The 25287-nt window shown below is 43.1% G+C and overlaps 1 protein-coding gene and 1 pseudogene across 1 annotated transcript; both read left to right on the top strand.

Moving 5' to 3' along the window:
• The first annotated feature begins 949 nt into the window (after positions 1-949).
• Positions 950-1851, top strand: LOC101822717 (annotated as a pseudogene).
• A 13362-nt stretch (positions 1852-15213) lies between these two features.
• Positions 15214-16303, top strand: LOC101822985 (vomeronasal type-1 receptor 4-like). The gene has a single exon (XM_013125687.3). It carries the CDS (start codon positions 15326-15328, stop codon positions 16301-16303), a length of 978 nt encoding a protein of 325 aa, XP_012981141.3. The 5' UTR covers positions 15214-15325.
• Positions 16304-25287: the final 8984 nt, after the last annotated feature.

A 25287-nucleotide genomic window follows, 5' to 3' on the forward strand; every position in this document is an offset into this window, starting at 1 on the left:
ATGGAATAAGTATCTGCTTCACAGGATCATTTTTACTTCAATATAGAAAGTAAAGAACAGGGAAAAAAGATACCATAAATAAGATGATATCAATCACAGTGTGAGATACTGGGGAGGACTCGCAGGCTGAGGGATTTGTGACTGAGAACATCACTAGACTGAACCAACCTTAAAACCATCATCAAGACATGCCTTTGTCAAGAGTCCATGGGAACAGTTTCCTGGGGCTGTACTGAGGGAAGTGTTTCCAGAGGAAAACAGGATAAAGTGGAGTAAACAGGATGATTCTATCCATGAAGACTTAGAACACAATTTTGAATCACACTTAGTCCCACCCTGAGGCCAGTGATCTAGACGTTCATGCCCCCACTAAGTCACTAATCTTTGTATCATTTATGGTCAAAGTGTTTGGGAAGAGGAGAATACCATATGATCTCCCAGAGAAACTTTCTGAGAAGCTGCTAGCTTTCCATTACTTCAACGATAGAGTGATGGTTGCATATAGGACAATGGAGAGGATCAGGATGAGGCACCAACACAGTCCAGGAGCCTGAGGTCACACTGGGTGTGATGAGGGAAAAGGAAGCAGCCTGTCAGGCTAATATTCAAGACTGTGTTGTTTAGAAAACTGACAAAGTGATGTCATGCATTTAGCTTTTCTCCAGGAAGAGCATGGTCACATGACCGTGAATGAAAGATGAAGGGGACAAAGAAGGGTCTTTGTGGAAGGCAGGAAACTGAAGTTTATGCCCTGATTGTAGCCAGCACCACTTCTGTGGGAATGGAAAATAGACAAACTGGGAAAATAAACAATATGATCAGGCATCATCAAGGAAAGAACCATCTGTGCTTATATAATTGATACCATTATTTTATTCAGAATGAACAGAGAAAATCTTACATGTATTTCTCAAATGATTTCCCCTAGTGCTGTGCACAAAGTCAGAAGATGAAGTTGAATAACATTATCCACACAATAATCGTCCTTTCTCTTGCTGGACCTGGAATTGTGGGAAATATCCTAATATTTGTGAGACACATATACACGTCTGCCTTGGGGACTGAGAAAAGGCCTGTGGGCCTTATCCTAATCCACTTGGCATTTTCTAATATGATCATTATTTGTACCACAGGGATCAGAGACAAAGCCACAATGTTTTATTTCAAAACTTCTTAGGAGATATTGGCTGTAAAGCTGTAGTTTATCTGGCAAGGATGGATCAGGGCCTTGTCATCTATACCACCTGTCTCCTCAGAATGGTCTAAGCTGTCACCATCAGTCCCAGAGCTACCATTTAGACAAAGCTAAAGCCACAGACTCATGGAAAGTTCTTCCCTCTCTCCTCCTCTTTTGAATGGTTAATGTTCTCATAAGCGCCAACTTGCTCTGCTACATCAAAGCAAGTGGTGGCTTGAACATGTCTATACCTGAAGCATTCATTGGCTATTTCTATATGCTGCAATCAATACATGTAATCAAGTGGCTATTCCTGTCTCTCATGACTCTTTGGTGATGTCATCTTTCAGAGTCTGATGGGCTGGAGCAGTGGGGTCCATGGCTCTCCATCTTTATAATCATCACAAGTGTGTCCTCTCCTTTACATCTCTGGGTTTGAAAACAGTTCTCCTCCAGAAATCAGAGCTACCTGGAGTGTTCTCATTCTAATTGCCTGCTTCCTTTTCTTCTATTGGGTAGAATTCATTCTTTCCTTCTACACAGGTTTCACCGGGACACATGATTCTATTTCACTAAATATCAAAATAGTTTTAGAACTTGGTTATGCTGGTTTTAGCCCCTATGTTCTGATCAACAGAGATGTCTGTGTTCCTAATGTCTTGCATGCTCACTGAGAAGTGTAGAAATTGCATTCTATGTAGCTGGATTTATGTTGAGATCTTTGATCCACTTGGACTAAAGTTTTGTACAAGGCGATAAACATGGATCTATCTGCAGTCTTCTGCATACCAGTACCCAGTTATGCCAGCACCATTTGTTGAAGATGCTTTCTTTTTTCCATTGTATAGTTTTAGCTTCTTTGTCAAAAATCAAGTGTTCATAGGTGTGTGGGTTAAAATCAGGGTTTTCAATTCGATTCCATTGGTCTACCTGCCTATTTTTGTGCCAATACCAAGCTGTTTTCAGGACTATAGCTCTATAATAGAGCTTGAAGTCAGGTATGGTGATGCCTCCTGAAGTTCCTTTATTGTATAGGGTTGTTTTGGCTATCCTGGGCCTTTTGTTTTTCCATATAAAGTTGATTAATGTTCTTTCCAAGTCCTTGAAGAATTGTGATGGAATTTTGATAGGGATTGCATTGAATCTGTAGACTGCTTTTGGCAAGATTGCCATTTTTATTATGTTGATCCTACCTATCCAAGAGCATGGGAGATCTTTCCATTTTCTGGTATCCTCTTTGATTTCTTTCTTTAAAGACTCAAAGTTCTTGATATACAAGTCTTCATAAATCCAGCTACACTGAAACTTTTAGAAGAGAAAGTGGGAGATACTCTTCAACGAGTTGATACAGGAGTCCACTTCCTAAACATAACACCAGTGGCACAAACACTGAGATCAACAATTAACAAATGGGACCTCCTGAAACTAAAAAGCTTCTGTAAGGCAAAGGACACAGTCAACAAGACAAAAAGGCAGTCCACAGAATGGGAAAAGATATTCACTAACCCCACATCTGACAGAGGGCTAATCTCCAAAATTTACAAAGAACTCAAGAAGCAAGTCTCCAAAACACCAAAGGATCCCATTAAAAGGTAGGGTACAGAACTAAATAGAGAATTCTCAATAGAGGAGGCTAAAATGGCCAAGAGACACTTAAGAAAGTGCTCAACATCCTTAGCCATCAGGGAAATGCAAATCAAAACAACTCTGAGATACCATCTCACTCCTGTCAGAATGGCTAAAATCAAAAACACTGAAGACAATTTATGCTGGAGAGGATGAGGAGAGAGGGGAACACTCCTCCACTGCTGGTGGGAGTGCCAACTTGTACAGCCTCTTTGGAAATCAGTATGGAGATTCCTCAGGAAAATGGGAATTAATCTACCACAAGACCCAGCAATTCCACTCTTAGGCATATATCCAAATGAGGCAAATTCATACAAGGGCATCTGCTCCACTATGTTCATAGCAGCATTGTTTGTAATAGCCAGAACCTGGAAGCAACCTAGATGCCCCTCAACTGAAGAGTGGATAGAGAAAATGTGGTACATTTACACAATGGAGTATTACTCAGCAGAAAAAAACAATGGAATCTTGAAATTCGCAGGTAAATGGATAGCACTGGAAGAAACCATCCTGAGTAAGGTAACCCAGTAGCAAAAAGACAAACATGGTATGTACTCACTCATATATGGATTTTAGACATGGATCAGGATAGTTTCAGTCTGCACTTCCACTGACAGAGAGTCTGGGAAACAGGAAAGAACCTAAAAGATATGCATATATGCATAGTACCCGAGAGAAGAGGATTGAGACAAGATCCTCTGAATGGATAGGGAACATGGCAAGGGGTGGAGGGAGTGGGAGCTGGGAAGAAGAGAGGGGGGAGAAGAGGAAGAGAGAGTAGGTCATGGGGGAACAGGAAGTCTGAGTGGGGAGGGGGGGTAGAATATCGGGAAGAGGGAATCATAGGTTAGAAGACAGATCAGGCACCAGAGTGACCTCTAGTGATCCAAAGGGATAACACCAATTGGCAAGCTAAGCAATAGTGGAGAGACCACCTCGAATGCCCATTCCTGATAATGAACTTGATGTCTATAACCATCTGGGAGCCTTCATCCAGTGACTGATGGAAGCAGAGGCAAACACGCACAATTAAGCACTGAACTGAACCCAAGAAACCCAGTGACAATGACAGAGGAGTGATGAGCAAACTGACAAAGAATGGGCTGGCAAAACCAGCAGAGACAGCTGATCTGAACAGGAGAGAGCTCTTGGACCCCAGACCGACAGCGGGGAGGCCAGCATGGGACTTATCTGGACCCCCCAAATGTGAGTGTCAGTGAGAAGGCCTGGGCAACCTATGGAGCCTTGAGCAGTGGATCAGTGTTTATCCCTGGAATACAAACAGTCATCGTTTGCCCATAGCACAAAGAGGGATGCTCTCTCAGCCTGGACTCTTAGGGGAGTGCCTTGACCCTACCCTGAGTGAAATGACAGACTCTAGATATCCCCTATGTGGAAGGAATTGGTGATAGGATGGGAGGCTGTGGGGGATGGGGAGTGCGGGAGGAAGAGAGGGAGAGGGAACTGGGATTGACATGTAAAACAAGCAATTTAAAATTAAAATAAAAAGCGATAATAAAAAAAGATAAAAAAAGAAATTACATTCTACATATGTTCTCTATAAGCTAAAGGTATGTACATTGTAATCTGCTTTGTCATGATGAATTTTGGAGCTGGGGACATATGTTTGCTATGTAGCACAGGCTGATCTGGCAGTCAGTACATAGTGAAGGATAAGCATGAGGTGACTCAAAATTCCAAATGCTGTTGTTACAGGCATTCCCCACCAAACTGCCATTTGCCTTAGTGTTTTAGTGTGTCACATGTGATTAAATATTATAATAATACATTTCACTTTCTTTTTTGAATCTTCTAAATCTTTTTTTTATTCATTTCACATACCAACCCCAATTCCCCCTCCCTCTCCTCCTCCTGCTCCCCTCACCTACCCCACAAACCACCCACCCCCATCCACTTCTCAGAAAGAGTAAGGCCTCCCATGGGGAGTCAATAAAGCATGGCACATTCAGTTGAGGCAGGACCAAGCCCCCCCCCCGCATCAAGGTTGAGAAAGGGATCCTACCATATGGAATGGACTCCAAAAACCCAGCTCATGCACTGTGAGTAAATCCTGGTCCTACTGCCAGGGGTCCTGTGAAAAGACCAGGCTATACAACTGTCACCCACATGCAAATGACCTAGTTTAGTCTCATGCAGGCTCCCCAGCTGTGTGGCTAGAGTCCATAAGCTCCCATGAGTTCAGGTCAGTTGTCTCTGTGGGTTTCTCCATGATCCCCCTTGCTCATATAATCCCTCCTCCCTCTCTTCAACTGGATTCCAGGAGCTAGGCCCAGTGCTTGGCTGTGGATCTCTGCATTTATTTCCACCAGTTACTGGATAAAGGTTCTATGATGACAGTTAGGGTAGTTATACCAGTCTGATTACAGAGGAAGGCCAGTATAGGCAGCCTCTCCACTATTGCTAGGGGTCTTAGCTGGAGTCACCCTTGTGGATTCCTGGGAATTTCCCTAGCACCAAGTTTCTGTCTAGCCCCATAATGGCTCCCTCTATCAAGATATCTCTTTCATCCCTCTCCCACTCTATCCTTCCCCCAACTTGTTCCTTCGTGTTCTCATTCCCCTTCCCCTCCCCTTTACTGCCCCCCCCCAGTTTACCTGGGAGATCTCATCTATTTCCCCTTCCCAGGGTGATCCGCATGTCCCTCTTAGGGTCCTCCTTGTTACCTAGCTTCTCTGGAGCTCTGAGTAGGGAGCTGTGGTAGAATATTATTTTAAGGTGTGTGACTTTTGTTTATGCTGCATTTGTTTAATGTGTGGAACTGTGTTACTGGTAGTCTTGTAAAGAGCTATACAGCCAATAGCAAGACAGGAGCAAGGATAGGCAGGTCTGGCAGACAGAGCATAAATAGAAGGAAAAACAAAGAAGAGGAGGAACAGCCAATGAACAAGGAGAGGAGGACATTAGTGGCTGGTTACCCAACCAGCCATGGAGTAAGAAGAAATGTAAAATATCAAGAGTAAGAAAGATAAAAGCCCAGAGGGAAAAGGCTGGGCATTCATAAGTAATAATAAGGCTCCTTGTACAATTTATTTGGTAGTTGGGTGGTGGACCCCTCAAAAAGCCAAAAGAGTAAAAATATAACACACAACAGGGAGCCTTAAAATTGTTGTGCCTGTTTTGATTGCTGTGGGGAGCCCCACTCGGATGGTGGGTGGTCTCTAATGATAACATCCCACATTAAAAGGATGTCCTGCCCTGTGCTTGCTTGGCCTTCCCTCTGACTCTGGGTTGGTTTGCTCTGTTGCTGCTGCTGGGGCTGATTCCTTTGCTGAGAGCAGAACCAGAGGCTCTCTAGGAAACTTCCAGGCTTCTGGAGCCAGAGTGGAACTTCTGAGGAACCTGCCTGGTAGACTAACTGCCAGTCATAGCCCCAGTGAGAGTCAACTCTGGTGAGAGACAGCACTGAGGAGAGATAGTCATGTGCCAGACAAACATAGTGAGAGATAGCTGTGGTGACACTACTCCACTGGTGAGGCTCACAGGCTCAAGGACCTAGTGTTCACACTCGGTTCTAATCTGCTCTGGTGGGACTTGGCTGTTGTTGCTATTTTAAAGCTGACTTAATAAAGGCTAACATTATATATGTACACACACACACACACACACATAATCCCCTTGGTTCTGTTCCTCTGCAGAACCCTAACTAAAACAGTCACCTTTTCCAGCTCTCTGAAGGAGATGCAAGGCTGAGGAGGAGGGCTGCCTCTCCAAAGACCCTGTGAGTTTACAGGGTGTATCCATCCTCTTCCTTATGGAGTAGGCAATGTGGTGAGAATGACATGGCAGTGCCCCACCTGACATTTCTATCCAAAGCCATGTCATTTTATGTATTTTCTCTTACATCATTAAAAATAAAACTGATGACTGGGCAGTGGTGGCACATGCCTTTAATCCCAGCACTCAGGAGGCAGAGGCAAGCAGATCTCTGTGAGGGCAAGATCAGCTCGGTCTACAGACCAAGTACTGGGAACAGGGCAGCCAAGGTTACAATGAGAAATCCTGTCTCAAAAAATAAAATTATATATATACATATATATATAATTAAACTTCAATATATACAGTTTTGACACCAATCTGGACTCTCACAGATAAACTAAATGATGATGTCCATCTGCTCCTTCATTATCATTTGGTGGGTAAAGTGAAAGCCCCTGAAATCTCAGTGAATTCCCAGTGTACACTACAGTATATGCCACAGTCACCATGCATGCAGCAGATCCATGGAATTACTCCACCTGAGGGCAACCTTGCCCCTGTCACCCACAGCTCACCTGCTCCCCCCCCTGTCTGAAAGAAGCACAGCCCTGCTCTCTAATCTGTGCACTCTGTAGGTCAGAGGTGTGACTATGGCTTTTCCTTCAGAAATTCCTAGATAATGTTTGTAAATGCATGATTTACCTAGAAAAGGTGTCTCTGAACCTTTCTGTCTGCCCTTCCTGACACCTCACTGTGGTCAAGACTGTCACCATCAGTCCCAGGACCACCTGTTAGGAAAAGCTTCAACCTCAAACCAAAAGGCAGGTTCCTGCTTATTTATTCATCTTTTGTATCTTTAACTTTCTGATGAGTTTGATATCACTACATCACAGCAGTCATTAGCATGAACAAATCTGGAGTTGCAATGGATTATGGGTATTACACTAGGCCACTGTTACTGTTAGGCGTTCATGACCCAGACTCGGTATGGGTTATCATTAATTAAAGCTCCCAGCAGGACTGCAGTCTTTGAGCCAAACTTGAGATTGCCCAGTGAAGGAGGTGAGGGAAAGGTATCTAAAGGCAAAAACTGCAAGAAGACCTTGACCGTCTACACAAGCAAGCCAAGAGATGTTTTTTTCTGCCAAGATTAGTTAGTCAAGGTGACCTCAAAACGATCCTTGAATGTCTGCATAAGCGGGTTACAGAAGCCAAAAAGGAGTTAGCCATATCATAACGAGTAGTCACAGCAGTACATTTTTGGATGGGGGTGGTGTGGGCAGTGAGTCAGGATTACTGGGAACTAACCTTCTAGGGACAACTAAAGATGAATGCTCAGAATAAACTGGAGTCTCTTTAGTCAATACATTATTGTCTAGAGGTCTTGATTGAGTTCATTTTCTGTACAGTGTAAAAAATCAAGAGGCAGGGAACAAAATCTCAGGCACAGCAGACAGAATCAGGAGACAGAATGAAGAAAGGCTTTGATTAGGCCTGAGGACACTCACATGCCCCACACACACACACACACACACGAGGCACACACAGAGAAGAACCTTCTGCAAAGCAAAGTAGAGACTTGGGGAGCCTAAGTTCTGTTTCTGCTTGAGGGCTGGGTGTTCTAAGGGTCTTAGAGGGGGCATCATTCCCTACTTTAATCTTTGCCAGTCTGAACAAAAATGAAAGGAGGCCGATAGGACCACAACTTTGGTGTAAACGTCCCAATCCAGTCTTGAACTTGTGGGACCAGTCCACAGGCAAGGGGGCCTTCCTGACAGGAGAAAAAGCCTGACCATTTGCTTTATTAGTCTGTTTCCTAGCATCCTTAGGGAAGCAATGGCATTAGGAAATTTTGTGGTTTCCATTTCTCTTGTGTCTGTGTACATGTGTGAGTGCTTTCAATGTGTGTTACAATTTTACAAGTGGGCAGGTGTGTGTGTGTGTGTGTGTCTGTCTGTCTGTCTGTCTGTATTTGTATACATGCACATTTGTGATCACCTGCATGCAGGAGACTAAGGTTGTTAGGAATCATCCTCCATCATCCACTTGGCTGTGTCAGGATCTTTCAATCAAACACAGAGCACAGCAAAAGGCTAACCTCACTACCCAGTTGCTCTAGGGATAGCCTGTCCCTGGCTTCTGAGGCTGGAATTACAGGCAAGCTGCCACCCCACCAGGCAGTTAAGGGAGGTAGCACTCACACTTGGAAGCAAAACACTTTATCCACTGAGCAATCTCCCTATCTGTGGTTTATTAATCTTCAGTGCCACCCTGTAACAGGAATATCCTCTTTATGAGATCAGATTTGGGGACAAAATGGAGGTCACCAGTGCCCCACAGCATGTCCTCTGACTGTGAGTGGCCAATTTTCTCTACAGAACTCCTCCCAGATGGAAGCTGCATAAAGGACTCTCTTCCTGATATTTTATCTTTGATTGAGTAAACAAGTCAGACTACATTTTGTTTATATTTCAAATACAAAGAAGAAATTTAGAAGTTTTCTAAACAGAATAGCAAAGACATCAGATTTCAGTGTGGAGGAATCCCACCTGTGCTGGGATTAGAGAGACAGAAGCAATTGGATCTCTGATCTACAGAGAGAGTTCCAGGACAACAAGGTCTTCAACCCTGCTTCAGGGTTGGGGGTGGGGAGGACATCAGGGAAGTGGTTTTTGTTGAGCTAGAGAAAATCATTTTGTTTTTTCAATTTCTGTCGGCCCTGAAATATGTAATGTATAACTTAGCTTTTCTGTTCCTCAGTTCCCCTTTCAATAGAGAGGATGAAATACTGGTTTTCTCAAGGGCTGTCATTTCATTTGAAGAGAAGTATGTTTAGCTTCTAGTATGTGCCAGTTGCACCTACTGTATGGAGACACCATCATGCAGAGCACAGAGTAAGAGCCACAATCTTGAACTCATCTTCCAAAGCAACCCAGTGGTGCTTTCTTTCAAGAACAAAATGATGATGCCATCACTTCTAATCTCAGCCCTACACATTTATTTACATCACTTTGCATACAGGATAGGAAGGGCCTCCTAGCAACTAGAATGAAAAGTACACAGAAGGATCACTCTTGGACACACATAAAAGGTGTCCTCAATAAGTTTTACAATAAGTAAAAATTGATTTTGGATTATGGCCAAGGCTGGGAGGCATTCAGATTTCAAGTCTCATAAGATATCTAACATGCAAGAATGAAAGAATCAGTCACAACAAAGACCTTCACTACCAGTGGACACAAGTAGACCAAGGGACACAAGTAGACCAAGGGACTCTAAACTTGTTCTGGTCCCTGTATGCGACTTGCTCAGGGAAACAGAAACCTTGGTGATGAAAATCATTTATTCTACTCCAGTCTAACAAGAGATTTAAGAAAAGAGAAACAAGTGACTCAGTCTGTGTATCAGAAGTCGGTCCCCTGGTAGGTCACAGCATGGCACTTCGAGAAGATGAAAACCAGTCAGGAGAGGCAGGGAGCTCCTCACAAGAAACTTAGTTGTTCATTTTCTCTCCTCACATCCTTCCTCTCAAAGTAATTAAACCCTAATTAACTTGAAATAACTTCTGAGCAAAACAGACATAGTAACTGTGGAGAGAGGGGGAAGCTGCACTTCAGGGACTGGGGCTCTGCAGGGGCCTCCCTTCCCCCTGACACTGTGACAGCATGAAACTTGAAGTCTGCAATACCTGATGGCAGCCAAGAGCCCCATAAATCCTGACAGTACAGTTATGACCTGGCGAGTGTCACCTTCCCAGACCTGCTCCAGAGCCTGTCTGCACCACAGAGTCCAGGTGAGTCCACGGAGGTAAGATCTCCCATCCCCTCAGCTGTGTCATGGACAGGGTCATTACAGCAGAACTGTCTCTCTCTGTCTGCCAGAGAGCAGTTGAGAGGCTCTGTGAACCTCAGAACCTCCACTTCCCTTCTGGGGCAATCTTGCATCAGATCTGGCTGAGTCACCCCCACGTGGAGGTTACAGGTTAGAGACAGGCCGCCAAACTCTAGCCAGGCTCAGGAGGTTACACTGGGCCTCGCATCCAAGCCCTAAACTCAAGTCAGGCTCAGGAGCTTACTTTCTTAGGCCCAATATCTCCAGCCCTCTTGTTTTTGTAAGAACAGCGGAAATCATGGCCTCTGTCTTACGTGGTCCCCCATTGGGAACTTTACCCATCCCTGAGTACCATGTATCCAGCTCATTGAAAGACCAATCCATGGCCTGTCTTAGGTCATTTCAGTCTGTCTGAGAAGTTGCCTGTCACTGGTCAGGTGGAGGACAGGAGAGGGATGCTCCTATGAGGACTGCCAGTCACAAGGAGCCTGGCTTCTGAGTAGCAAGCCTATGATAATGAACTTCTACCTGATGAAGTTTTACTGCCTCTAGCTGTTGGCGAATGAATTGCATGACCTTATTAATCATGCAGGGCCTGATAGTGAGGATAAGGAGGAGGAGGAGGAGAGGCCCAAACAGGGGGAGGAGATAGGGTAAGAAGCCATTTAAGCCAGTCCACAGAGGGTTGTCCCGGAGGTCCTCCTGGGTCTCCTCTCCAAGTCCTCCTGAAGCCTTTTAATCTGAGCGATTCCTGATCTATTGGCGTAAAAACAGCACTTTTCCTGTAAAAACAAGCATATGCCTCCATCTTCGGCTGTTAACAAGTCTAATCCCCTTTGGTTCTGTAAGACTACATTAGCCAGGGAATCAAGCTGCTTTTCGAGATCAAGGATAATACTAGACACGGCCTTTATATCACTAACCAATTGAGCAGAGAGCCGTCTGTGGAGCTCAAATGCCGTGCCTAGCCCTGCAGCCGCAGTGGCCATACCTGCAGATATTCCCAAGCCAGCAAGTAAAGGAGTCATCTGTATGGCTCTCTTGGGTCTCCCGCCAATATAATCAAAAGAGGGCACAGGAAGAGCCTCATTCCTGGGAAAAATATCCACATCAGGAATCAAGATGACTGAGGCACAAAGGCCTGTCCACTTGGCGGGCAGGAAGTCATATACCATCCCACCTCCACAGACAAAGACCATTCCAGAAGGTAGGCAGCATTGAGCCAAAACGAGTTGTTCTATCTTTTTACGAACTTCTTGTTCCCTAACCTGATTTTGAACTCCCCCACCATCTGAGTAACCAATAGGGGGAGCAAGTTCACAGCAGACAGTTTCACCTGGCACTGGAAAGCAAGGGAGAGGCACGCCCTCCATCTCTTACAATCCAACCACTCTCACCTCCAGAGAGCACTCTATTTCAGACCCCAGTCCAGTAAGTCTTTTTAGTGGAACTACCGGTGTACATTTGGGCAATGCCATAGCAGGCCAAATGCACTGTCGGATAGAAAGCAGAGCAAGGACAGGGTCCTGGCTTCCCATCCACCTGGGGATAATCTTGGGCTTCTTTATGCATATCCACTTATTGGAATTTGAAAAAAGGGATCCTAATGTGTCAGTCATATTGACTGCTATCTTGTTATCACAATCTACCTGTTGTATGACCCGTCCACTAAAGGGAGATACCGAGTATGTTCCACCCTGGCAGTCACAGGGTTTCCCCATCAGGCGAGCCAGGATAACTGTGGTGTCGTGTGGGTTTCCAAATCCTCCATCACTGGGCAGGATGAGCATCATCGATACCAGGAAGAGAAACATCACCCACATCTTCCTTCGTTCCTGGGGGGGGACAGAGATACAATTCTCAGGGGTGGAGCACTCCCTGGAGAAGTGATGGTCATTGTCCCCTTGTTGGGGCAAATATTTTAGGTCTCTCGCTAGTACCCAAATGGGTCTTTTTCTCATCTTGAGGGAAGACAAATCCAAATCCTCTCCCTGCTGAGAGGAGGGGGTCTGGTCCTCTCCAGACCCCCATCAATGGGTCCCTCCATCTGACCCAAATAGAACTGTAGGTAACCGATGAGGACCAATGCTTTTGAAAAGGAGACAGGTATTTATCTTCTTTAGAAAAATTTAAAATATTTAGGGTGAATAATGCCCTTTTCAATTGGTCATGTGGAGGTATAGATTCCCCTTTTTGTTTTTGTAATTGAGAACTTGATTATATCTTTCCACAACTGCTTGGCCCTGAGGATTGTATGGGATTCCTGTGGAGTGTGAGATACTCCAAGTCTTAAGGAAGTCCACAAAGGCCCTGCTTACAAAGCATGGGCCATTATCTGTCTTAATCTGATCAGGCAATCCAAGGGTGGCAAAACATTGAAGCATATGGCTAATAGCATGTTTAGGTCCCCCCCACCCCCGCATGTGCCCAGCAGGCACGGGAAAAGGTATCAACAGAGAGAAAAATATACTTTCCAAATGGAGAATAATGAGTAACATCATTATTCCATATTGCCATAGATTATTAGGACAAAGCCCTCGAGGGTTGCTTCCACTAGTTTGGAGGGAGGTTATCTGAAGGAAAGGCTGGCAGGACTTACAAATTCAATCTTCTTAAGGTCCTTGACTGGTACATGTGGATACTTGTGTTTAAGACCCCTCCAATTAACATGGTTCAGTAGGTGGAAGTGTGTAACTTCCATAACAGTTTTATATTGAGGCATGGAAGCCAATTTATCAGCCAAATTATTTCCTTCAGAAAGAAATCCTGGTAAATTTTGATGACTCCTGAGATGTTGAAGAAAAATGGGGTTAATCCTTTGTTTGAGTAGGGAGCGGGCTTGAATCATTAAAGGCGATATAGGATTGGAGTCCAGCTTAATATGGGCCTCAACTAGGTTGGGTAACAAATTAACAACATAAAGGCTGTCAGAGAATAAGTTAAATGACTCTTGAATAGTGTCTAATGCAAGAACAACAGCAAACAGTTCCTTAAATTGCTCTGACCCCTCAACTTTATGTGAGACTGACTTTATGGGCACTGGCTCTTTACTGTGTTCTAAGGGAGGGTAAATGACTAAAGAAGCCCCCAGGAATCCCTCATCAGAAAACATGGTAAGAAAGCCAGGGTTGGATTGAGGTAAAAATAGTTTCTCAATTACATCACATACATGCATATCTCAACTATAGTCATTGTATGCCTGGTAGATATAGAGAAGTATAAACCATGAAGTGTAACAGTTATCATTAACTTCTTGGGAGTTCTGCTGTGAAGGATTCAGGCTGTGAACTATTACATTCCAAAACAGCTCATCTTGAGTTTATCCCAGTGCTAAACAGCAAAGGGCAGCAGTCTCTTTTTGGTTTGGTTTGATTGCTTGCTTGCTTGTCTGTAGAAAAATCAGGATGGGTGAATGTAACCTCCCAAAGGTTCTTGGGGTTTAAACTCATCATGGTATCATTCATCTATCTAAACACAAGTCCTTCCTGTCTTTCAAATCAATTTGCTATAGTATTTCCCAAGATAATGTGGAAGATGAGTCTACTCTCCCTCCTTTGACAGTCCACTTCATTTTAAAGGAATTTCTTATTAGAAGTCTCAGAAGTTCATCTCAAATATGATTTAAAGTTCAGAAAAGAAGACTTGACAAGAAGGAATCCCAGGAAAGCAAGCATTAAACAACCAGAAAAGTGTTAATATTTTCCATCCTGACTCTGGGTGAATTGATAGCATGGATTTTTGACAGATTCTAATCTCTGTTTAAACACTTAATTTCTATTCAAAATTGTAAATGAATGTTGATGAGTTTGTTATTAGTATCTAGAGTATATTTCATTATGTCCAGATATTTAGGATGGTATTGTGATTTATAGAATGAAGTGGTATGGGAGATCACACCTTTGTGAGAGGAATTAGTTGAAAGGCAATAACTGACATTTCTAACACCCTGAGGCCACTTGGACACAAATATGGCAACAAGGCTACTTTGATGAAAGACACACATGAGGTCCTTGAGACATCAGCAGTGCCTTGTCCAGAGCTGCTCCACGCTCCCTTAGGTGCCCTGAAGTCATCCACTGGGGTCACAGTCCTCTGCTACCACTCTCTTAGGAAGCACCATAGGGTTCCTCTAAGCTCCCTTCCTGCCTACAACCTTGTAGTTACACAAATTTTTCAGCATATATTTTAATGACTCAGCTTTAACTGTAGGACCCTATCTGGAAAGGTTGTACAATTGGACTTGACATTGAGAACTACCTTAAAAAATAACTAGTAAACATTTCTATGGAGTGAAATCACAGAATGGTTAACATAAAAACTTGTAAAATACTAGGATGTAGAAATAGAAGTTACAAAATTTCGAAGCCAAAGGCAAATCTAGAAAGTGTTATGTTAGTGAAGATGCAATTAAGAAGGGAATGTCAAAGGAGAAGGAGGCAGTGGAAAAGGTAAAGTTACAACTGAGAGATGTTACAGGCGCTGACCCAGCAAGGTTCCCAGTGTCTGCAAGTGTGATGTGGGGAAGTCAGGTGGGTTCAGCATGAGCTTTGGGAATTGGGTGGGGAAATATGATGCAATAGAATGAGAAACAGAGGAAGAAATTTTGATTAGGGGAACTTGGAGTTTAATTCGACCATGCACACAGACACACACAGAGAGATAGAGACAGAGAGATTTGAACAAGTCAAATTTTCTTGTGTAGAGCTCAAAAATAAAAATCTACTTTAAAATTATAGATTTTGAATAGCAGTTACCAAACTTCCCTGTCAGAGTACACACAATATCCATGAGTCCACAGTGGGGGAAAAGGAGGACCTAATCTATAGCATTACATGTGTCCACTGTTGTCTCTTGTTCACCAGAAAATGCTATTGTGTAAAATGTGTTTTTCAGATCCATGTCTGTCATTACTAACACTTTTTTTGAAAAATTATTTGCATCCTGGATATAAGTTTTCTTCCTAGGAAGGAAGAAATGGTTTTGAAATTTATTAAGGAAACATTTTTTCTCTTCATGACTATGGTTGGTACTCTGGGGAACATTTCTATTTCTGTGAACTATATGATCAGTTTATTGGGAGGCCCTGAGAAGAAACGCATACACCTTATTCTCATCCACTTGGCCTTTGCAAACATCATAATCCTTCTTGGAAAAGGATTGCCAAAGACAATGGCAGCTTGGGGTTTGCAAAACTTCCTAGATGACATGGGCTGTAAGACCCTTATTTACCTGGAGAGGGTGGCCCGTGGAGTCTCCATCTGCACCAGCAGTCTCCTCACTGTGGTCCAGGCCATCATCATCAGTCCCAGAGCATCTGGGTGGAGGAGGCTCAGACCAAAGTCTACATGGCACATCCTTCCATTATTTTCATTCTTTTGGATGCTCAATTCTTTAATAAGTATGAACCTAATCTATTCCATCACAAGTACAACCATGAATACATCACAGCTTAAGAGTGAAGACACGTATTGTTATTTTATGCTAGAAAGTCAGAAAACAGAGTGGATTGTTCTCCCTCTCATGGTCCTGAGAGATGCTGTGTTTCAGGGTGCCATGGGAGGGGCCAGTGGCTACATGGTACTTCTTCTCCACAAGCACCACCAGCATGTCCTCTATCTTCAGAACTCCAAGCTTCTCTGCAGAACTCCCCCTGAGCTGAGAGCTGCTCAGAGTGTCCTCCTGCTGATGCTCTCCTTTGTTTTCTTTTACTGGACTGACTGTGCTTTCTCTCTACTTTTAAGTCTCTCTTTGGGATACAATTCCTTGATGATAAATATTCAAGAATTTATGACCCTTGGTTATGCAACTTTTAGCCCCCTTGTGTTGATTCACAGGGATGGACTTCTGGATGAGTGTTGGCATGCTCAGTGGGAAAAATTGAGAAAAATGTCTCTCTCATTTATTTGTTCAATGAGTGTGAAAGAACTCTCAGTTCTGCAACATTGTGGGTAAGACAAAAATTTCACAAGCAGTTTAAGCATGTGCTTATTCTCAAACCATCTTCTTGGTGACTCACAGCCTTGAGAGCAGAGAGAGAAGGAGACCATAACAAATGACAGTGATAGAAACCTCATTCTCTGTATTGCCACCCTTTTGTAGGGATTTTATTTTTTAACTTATCTATATTTGTATTCATTTATTGTGTATGAATATGTTGTATGTATTTGTTTCTGTGTAGCACATGCATGCATGGAGCCTGCAGTTTCAGAGATCATCAAATGCCCTGTGACTGACTGGAGTTAAACAGATGCTCTGAAACAAAATATGACTGCTAGAAAATGAGCCTGGCTTCTCTGGAAGACCAATCAGCACTCTTAACTACTGAGCTACAACCACCAAGGAGAAAGTAGCTTTAATTAGGATTTGTATAACTCATTTTATCACTACTACCATAGCTGGAAGCATGCATGTAAATTTGGTAAAACTTTATCTAAATTCATAGTGATTGAACCAAGTTAGTCTGGAAATTCTTTTTCTTGTACCTGACACTGTGCTTCCTGTTAGTACCACAGGGCTATTTTGGGACACTTCAAAGTGTCTGTAAGTATCCATCCATAGAAAAAAACTTTACAGAATTGTGAAAGAATTACATGTGCTCTGCATTCTGTGCCCCAGTCACAGAAATTAAATTCCTTGGAACATTTCATTGGTATTATATTCATGAACACTCTCTTCAGGAATAAACACTGTGGATAAGGGATAAACTAGAAAGCAAATACATAGTAAAATTTAATGTTATGTTGTCTGTAGTTTCTATGTTAATATAAAAATGTGGATTTGCCTTTTTGTAAGATGACTAAGTAGTGTGATTGAAGCAGACTGAGGCTTGTTTGCAGCTGCCCTTTGCTCTCCACAACACTGTCCAGCTGTTTGTCATCAAAGAGCTGCAAAAGGATCTGGCTCTACATTCGTTTAAATGAAGGATTCACTGCTTGATTTCTTAAATTAGATTCACACAATAAGATATTGACATGGTTCTAGGAATCTGATGGACCCATTCTGAAAAAAATACGTATTGATATAATCATTGAACATGATATTGTAGAATTGTTAGTGGTGAGTTTATGCCTATATTTTTAAAACTTACGTGTCATATCTGATCAGAACCCCTGCAAACATTTGGGTTCATTATGGATTTACTTTACAATGATAAATATGCACTTATTTTTTTGCTTGGTTGCACTGTATACACAAAACTTTTAAGTGATCTGTATTGCACTGTGTTATGGTTTATTAAATAGCTTGTTAATAAGATTTATTTTTATTTGTGTGTCTATATGAGTTTGTGCCTCATTTTTACAGGTGCTCACACAGGAAAGAAGAGGACATTGGGTCCCTGGAAGCTAGGGCTACAGGCAGTCATGAGTCCTATGATGTGGATGTTGAAGAACCAGGGTCGTCTACAAGAGAAGAGGAACAGGTCTCTTAACCATCCCTCCAGCTCCTCATCTTTCTAACAAATGTGACTTGTTTGTAGTTAACATCTACTGCTTGTCTTAGTCTCATAGCTCTTTTGTGAAAATCTTTTTCTAAGTAATTAATTAAGTGACCAGATTAATGAACACTTTCTAAGTCAGTCTGTACAATTTGACTCAAAAAGAAGTGATGTGAAAACATGGTGAAGGAATAAAGAAAGATCTATTTCATCTGAATCATGAAGAGACTGTTCAACATTAAGACTATACACAGGGGCTTTATTTTCTTTAATATTTTCTTTATCATATACACAGTCTCCTGCTTGCATGCCAGCAGAGGGCACCAGATCTCATTCAAGGTGGTTGTGAGCCACCATGTAGTTGCCAGGAATCAAACTCAGGACCTCCAGAAGAACAGTCAGTGCTCTTAACCGCTGAGCCATCTGTCCAGCCCTACACAGGGGTTTTTAAATAATTTTAAAATTAAAAAAGGGATAGACAAGAGTTATGTAATTGTTGACACAGCATGACCATGGATGCCCTGGACTTAAGTTGCATACAAAGTCGTTCGATTCAGTTTCTCTCTAAAAGTCAGAGTATGTTCAGAAACAACAAAAACTTGATCAGAACATAAAATTAAAACTTTGATACATGATAAAAATCCTAAATAAGTAGAGGATAGTGAAGGCAACCTGGAAATGGGATTTAATTACGCCCTTTCAGGTAAAGCAAATGAAATTTGACAGATGGAGTAGTATAAATAGTATAAACTTCATCATTTCCTCATGCTGGACACATTGCTCATCACTAGCATAGTCCTGTGGGACATTATGCTAAATGAAATAAGTCAGCTGCATGTAGACAAATACCATATGATTTTACTAATAAGTGAGACCTAAATACAAAAGTGAATAGAGCCTTCAGAGTGTAGCCTACAACCTTAGAAACTACCTGCATATGGTTTTTTTGGCTTTGTTTTCGTTGTAGTTTTTTTTTTTAAAGATTTATTTATTTATTATACATACAGTGTTCTGCCAGAAGAGGGCACCAGATTGAATTGTAGATGGTTGTGAGCCACCATGTGATTGCTGGGAATTGAACTCAGGACCTCTGGAAGAGCGGTCAGTGCTCTTAACCTCTGAGCCATCTCTCCAGCCCTTCGTTGTAGTTTTAACTTTAGCTTTTTATTATTTAAAACAATTCTCCAGGAGGCAGAGCAGGCAGATCTCTATGAGTTCAAGGCCAGCCTAGTCTACAGAGTGAGTTCCAGGGCTACACAAAAAAACCCTGTCTCGAAAAACCAAATCAAACCAAACCGAAAAAAAAAGTCAAATGCAAACTTTGACCATATCCTTCCGCTCCTCTAAGTTCCTCCAGAGTCTCTCCTCCTCCCTGTGTTAATCTCCCAGAAAACAAGGAGAAAGACCATGACCCAAATCATGAAAGCAACGGTTATTGTGTACACATCTGAGCCAAAGCACAGCTGCCTCCCCCTAAGGCAAGGTTCATATGACCAGCCCCAATTCCATTTTCCATACCTCTTTCATAAGGCGAAATTATAATGTGTTTTTTCAAGCCAGCATGGTTACAGAAGAGAGACCAGGCAGTTAAGAGTTTACAAAGCAGTTAAGGAAATCTTGAAATGGTGTTACAGAGCATTTCATGGTTATGGGGCAGGGCACAGCCCAGCTCTGAAACAGACACTCAAGTTTAACAGTCAACAGAAATTTAGTTACAGACTTAAAATGGTTCTCAGAAGCAAAATGGAGTAGGGCTGGGTCCTCACCTAACCACACAACTTACGTTCTATTTCAAAAACAAACCAAAAACCCAATATAACAACAAAACCCCCAAAACACGGGTGTGTGCGCGCGTGTGCACACACACACACACACACACACCTCCCCACCCTCCCCTACAAAAAAATTCCTTATCTGTTGGTTAACCATTCCTGAACATGAAACCAGCCCTGAATAGATTCTTATACCACCTGTCAGTCCATTGAAGAAAACCAATCCTTCCTTTCCTAGTAGGTACAAATGACAATTTAGCTGTTAACCCTCATCCTCATGGCTAGGCCCTTGCTCATTCCTTTTCAAACATAATAAAATAAACTATAATAAGACAAAACAGAAACCATCACATCAAAGTTATATGAGACAAACCAACAGAAGAAAACGAACCCAAGAGAAGGCACTAGAGTCAGAGACCCACTTGTTCGCACACTCAGAAATCCCATAAAAACACTAAACTGGAAGTCATGATATAAGTACAGAGGACCTGGTGCAGCCCAGTGCCTCCCTGTGCATGCTGCTTCAGTCTCTGTGAGTTCTGTGAGCTTTGACCATGTTAATTTAGAAGGCTTGGTATTCTTGGTGTCCTCTATCCCCTCTGGCTCTTACGTTCATTCTGCCTCCTCATCTTGAGAATCCACTGAGCTCTGAAGGGAGGGATTTAATGAAAACATCCCATTTAGAGCTGGATGTTCCAGGTTCTCTCATCCTCTTCTTGTCCGACTGTGGGTCTCTCTAGTTATTCCCACCTGCTGTAATTACACCCATTTGTGAACCCTGCTTGTGGCTGGTTCCTCCACATAGCTAGAAACATGAAGCTGTGGATTCAGAGATTGCCAGCCAGCTTCATCTTCAAATTTTCCTTGTCATGTGACTTTTCATAAGAAGACAGTGAAATAATAAAATGTGTTCACCCCAGATAGGGTAAAACCCTCAATCAGGATTCTACCACCTATGTAGTTCCCAAGCCAATATGCAGCTATGGGAGGAAGAAATGGAGACTGGAATCTTAGGTGAAGCTATGAAAACAACCACAACCACCACCGCATGACACTCTGGTACCATAGGGCAAGCTGCCACTCCACTGATCCACTTAATTCATTGCTGTGACTGTAGTTGAAGGTATTCTGTGGGACATACAGTCACTGCTTCACGGTGGTCAATGGCCATGTACGGCTACTTTTATGTCAACTTGACACAAGCTAGAGTTATCTGAAAGGCAGAAACCTCAACTGAGACAATGCCTCCATAAGATCCAGCTGTAGGGCATTTTCTTCATTAGTGATTAATGGGGGAGGGCTGAGCCTTTTGTGGGTGGTGTCATCCTTGGGCGGGTGGTCCTGGGTTCTCTACAAAAGCAAGCTCAGCAGCTGTGATGAGCAAGCCAGTAAGCAGCACTCCTCTACAGCCTCTGCATCAGCTCCTGCCTCCAGGTTCTTGCTCCTTTTGAGTTCCTGTCCTGACTTCCTTCAATGATGAACAGCAATATGGAAGTGTAAATCAAATAAACCCTTCCCTACCCAAGTTACTTTGGATATGGTGTTTCATCACAGCAATAGAAACCCTAGACTCCTGAAGGAAATAGATCCACCACTAAACTGCATTACTCCTCTGGTGCACACATTCTCTCTACTCCTTCAAAACACTAATCCCATGATAACACACGGCAGCAGGTTATTCTCCTTCCTCCAGTCTACCTTGGAAAGCATCCACATATATAGAACAAAACCAGGCTTCCCTTAGAGGGCAGGAGTTGAAACTCAGACCTTGTAGTTAAGTGTCCTCCACACACAACTCCTCAAGGGCACTCTACTGGCAACACCCAGTAGATTGTTTGATTTTGTTTCCATCAGACTCTTTTGGACATCTTTGGGTGCTTCAGCTTTAATTGTTAGACTGGGTCTTAGTTAGGGTTTCTATTGCTATTATGAAACACCATGACCAAAACAGCTTGGTAAGGAAAGGGTTTATTTTACTCACAGTTCCAGACAAAAGTCCATCATCAAAAACATCGAGGGCAGGAACCTGGGGGCAGGAGCTGATGCAGACAGAGGCCATGAAGGAGCACTACTTAATGGCTTACTCCTTGTGACTTGCTCTGCCTACTTTCCTAAGGAACCTAGGACCACCCATCCAGGATAGCACCACACACAATGGACTGGGCCCTCCCCCTTATACCACTAATTAAGAAATGCCTTACATCCATATCTTATGGAGGAATTTTCTCAATGGAGGCTTCCTCCCCTCTGATGACTCTAAGTTATATCAAGTTGACATAAGCCGGTGTAGACTGTCACTAGTAAAGTTATGCAGCTAGACATAATATTGAAGCCTAAAAAATGCCACTTAATTTTAAAGCACACAATCAGTTTGGGATTCAAGTATACCCCCAAGAAATAGAAAGGCTATGGAACAAAGAAACACAGCTTGGAAGGAAAAAGGCAACCCTTTGCTTACTAAAGGAGAAGATAGCAGGGAAAACTGAATCAAATTAGCAGGACAAAGCCATGGCTCAGCAAAGAAAAGCGCTTGCTTCCTAGCCCGACAACCTGTTCCTTCCCTGGAACCATATGAAAGAAGGACAGAACCAGTTCCTGAGAATTGTCCTCCAACTTTGACACACACACACACACACACACACACACACACACACACACCATCACACATTTGTGCCAGCATATACACGTATAGACACATAAAATGAACAAATTATTTTAAAGTTATAAAATTAGAGACACAATAGAAGTTGAAACACCCCTAAAGTTTGAGATGTTAAAGAACTTGAAGCACAAATTCCTCAAGTGTCAATGCATGGGACACAGGAAATATGCCTTAGTTTAGTCCCTAGCATTTGGAATTGAAGGATGAGAAGATGATCTGTCGCGACCACCCTCAACCAGCAAGAATAACGCGGCAACGAGGAATCTTCTTCTCACAGTTTATTTGGGAAACTTGCTTACAGGGAGTGGCCCCGACCCCAGGAAGTCGGGGCTTAATATACTCAGCGATAGCCAATCAACTACACCCAGGTGGCACACTAGGATAGGTTGTCACCAAGCAGATCTAGAAGGGTACGGCCTTACTCCTAATAAGGAGTTGTTTACTTACTGAGAGCACTCGCAGTCGGCCTGGCGGAATGCGGAAACTGGTGCCATCTTTAGGCGCGGTACTCTGCAGCTCCCAACAATGATCTAATGAAATAACAAAGGAAGGAACAAGTTAGAAAAAAAATTAGGTTCTATTCAGCCATCCTGACTGGCCATGCGCGAGCTAAGCCAGGATTCAAACAATTTGATGTTACAACTATGGGGCTCAAAAAACTGTTGTTAGAAAATTTAGATATTTACTATGTAGTAGCATGTTGGACTGGGTAAGAATGACCCCATAGGCTCATATATGTAAATGCTTAGTCACCAGAGAGTGGCACTATTTGAGAAGCATTAGGAGCTGTGACCTTGTTGAAGAAACTGTCATTGGGGTAGGCCTGGAGGTTTCAAAAGCCCATACCTTTCCCAGCCTTTCTCTCTCTCTGTGCATGTGTGTCTGTCCATCTCTGTCTCTCTCTTTGTCTCTCAGTCTCCCTTTCTCTCTCTCTGTCTCTCTCTCTCCTCTCTCCCTCTCTCTCTGTGTGTGTATGTGTGTCTATCTTTCTCTGTCTGTCTCTCTCTCTTCTCTGTGCATGCATATCTGTCTATCTCTGTCTCTCTCTTTGTCTCTCGGTCTCCCTTTCTCTCTCTCTCTCTCTCCTCTCTCCCTCTCTCTATCTCTGTCTCTTTGTGTGTGTATGTCTGTCTCCCTCTGTCTCCCTCTCTCTGTGTCTGTCTGTCTCCCTCTGTCTCCCTCTCTCTGTGTCTGTCTGTCTCCCTCTCTCTCTGTGTGTGTGTGTGTGTGTGTGTGTGTGTCTTTCTCTGTCTGTCTCTCTCTTCTCTCTCTCTCTGTATGTGTTTAACTTAGCCACTGCCCCAGTGCCATGGAGTGCCCCTGAAAGGAAAAGTGAGTGTAAGCTCAGGATCCACCAGGCCAAGTTCTCAGCACAAAGGAGGTTTATTTGCCCCAGAGGGACAGAGGGCGGGGAATAGGGGACAAACACAGGAGATAGAAGACAAGGGAGAAGGGGAAGGGAACTAGAGAAAGGGGGCAGTGAGTCAAAGGACTGGCTCTGGATGGAGAAGACAGACAGACGTGCTACATAGGAAAATAGCAGTTTATAAAGGTACAGGAGGAAATCCTGTGTTAGGATGAGGTGTTTAATGTTAGTTAGTCAAGCCAAAGAGGGGTTTTGATTGTTGGACTTCAATACTTTGATAGCTGGTCCTTGGTAGTCAGTCTTAGGAAAAAGAAGTGACCAAATAAGGGAACAGACCTTGGTGGCTAGCTTTAGGAATGTAGTCTAGTGGTTTTTAGCAAGGCAGAAGTGTCCCGATCCACAGTATACTCAAGGTGGGTTTGGTGGACACCTAGGAGAAAGAAGGGGAACAGGGGATACAAGGATGGACGCCAAGACAGGATTCAATCGAGGCAACAATTTTATTTCACCCCAAAGGGATTTATATAGGGGAAGGGAGGAGGGGAAGGAATGGGGGTGTGCTGCAGCTGCAAAGAGCCTGGTGGAGCAAAGGTCAGTGGGAGGGGTAAACCTCTGAGCTGCCTAATTCACAGGGCAAAAGGTTGGGGGTAGAACCTCCTGTGTTTCTAGGTAACCTGACCATAGCTTCTTACTTTATATGTCTCCATCTCTCCTATATCCTCGTCTAACTCCTGGCGGAACTGGGGGTTTTCTGTTGAGCTAATCTTTAACTGCTAATTAAGCTGCAGGCCTGTTTCTGGAATTTGGCAGAGGTAGCAGGGTGGTCCAGAGTCATGTACTCTCTATGAGGGTTGAGTTACATCTTCTCTTATGAGTATGTGAGGCAGCGGTTTCTGGTTGATGGCCGAAGGACCCTGGCACAGAGGGAATGGGGAAGAAGGGCAAGGCCTTCCAGAGCCACACTCACCATGTTTGACCTGGACAGGTCCCTTCAGCCACCATGCTCCCTTCCCACCCCCACCATAATGATAATGGACTACCCCTCTAAAACTGTCAACAAGCCCCCTGTTAAATGCTTCCTTTTAAAAGAACTGCCTTGTTTGTGGTGTCTCTTCACAGCAATATTAACAGGGACTAAGACAAATATATGTCATATATCTATTAGTATAAGCACTTAAACAGCATTTGGGACTACACAGAAAGATCTATAAACATTACCACTGATAAAGGTACAGAGTTCTTGGAAGGACAGGGGGACTGCAACCTCACATGTATGATTGTCTTTTACACAGAAGAAAAGAGCTCTGTGATGAAATATTTTTGCAGATATACATTATTGTTACTGATGTGTTCTTTAAAATGATGTTTTCAGGATCCAGGTCTATGACCTAAGAAATGGATTTTAACTTTGTCAAGGGAATTATGTAGTTGTTCTGCCTGGATTTGGTACTACAGGGAGCATCTTTGTTGTTGAGAAATATACACTCAGTTTGGTGGTAGATATTGAAAAGAAATCTACCTTCTCCTCATCCATCTGCATTTTATCAACATTCTAATGCTTCCTTCAAAAGCATTGCTCCAGACAACACAGGCTGCTGGTTCGAGAAGCTTCCTGGGTGATGCAGGCAAAAGGGTGTTGCTGACATGAACAGGGCGCCTCGGAGCTACTCTGCCCTAGCAGTGTCCTATGAGTGGTTCAAG

Source organism: Mesocricetus auratus, unplaced genomic scaffold (genome assembly GCF_017639785.1).
Source record: "Mesocricetus auratus isolate SY011 unplaced genomic scaffold, BCM_Maur_2.0 Super-Scaffold_100013, whole genome shotgun sequence".
Classification (NCBI taxonomy): Eukaryota; Metazoa; Chordata; class Mammalia; order Rodentia; family Cricetidae; genus Mesocricetus; species Mesocricetus auratus.

What these genes read in the sequence shown, in the direction of transcription:
- LOC101822985 (XM_013125687.3), top strand. Translation starts at nt 15,326, where the DNA reads ATGGTTTTGAAATTTATTAAGGAAACATTTTTTCTCTTCATGACTATG.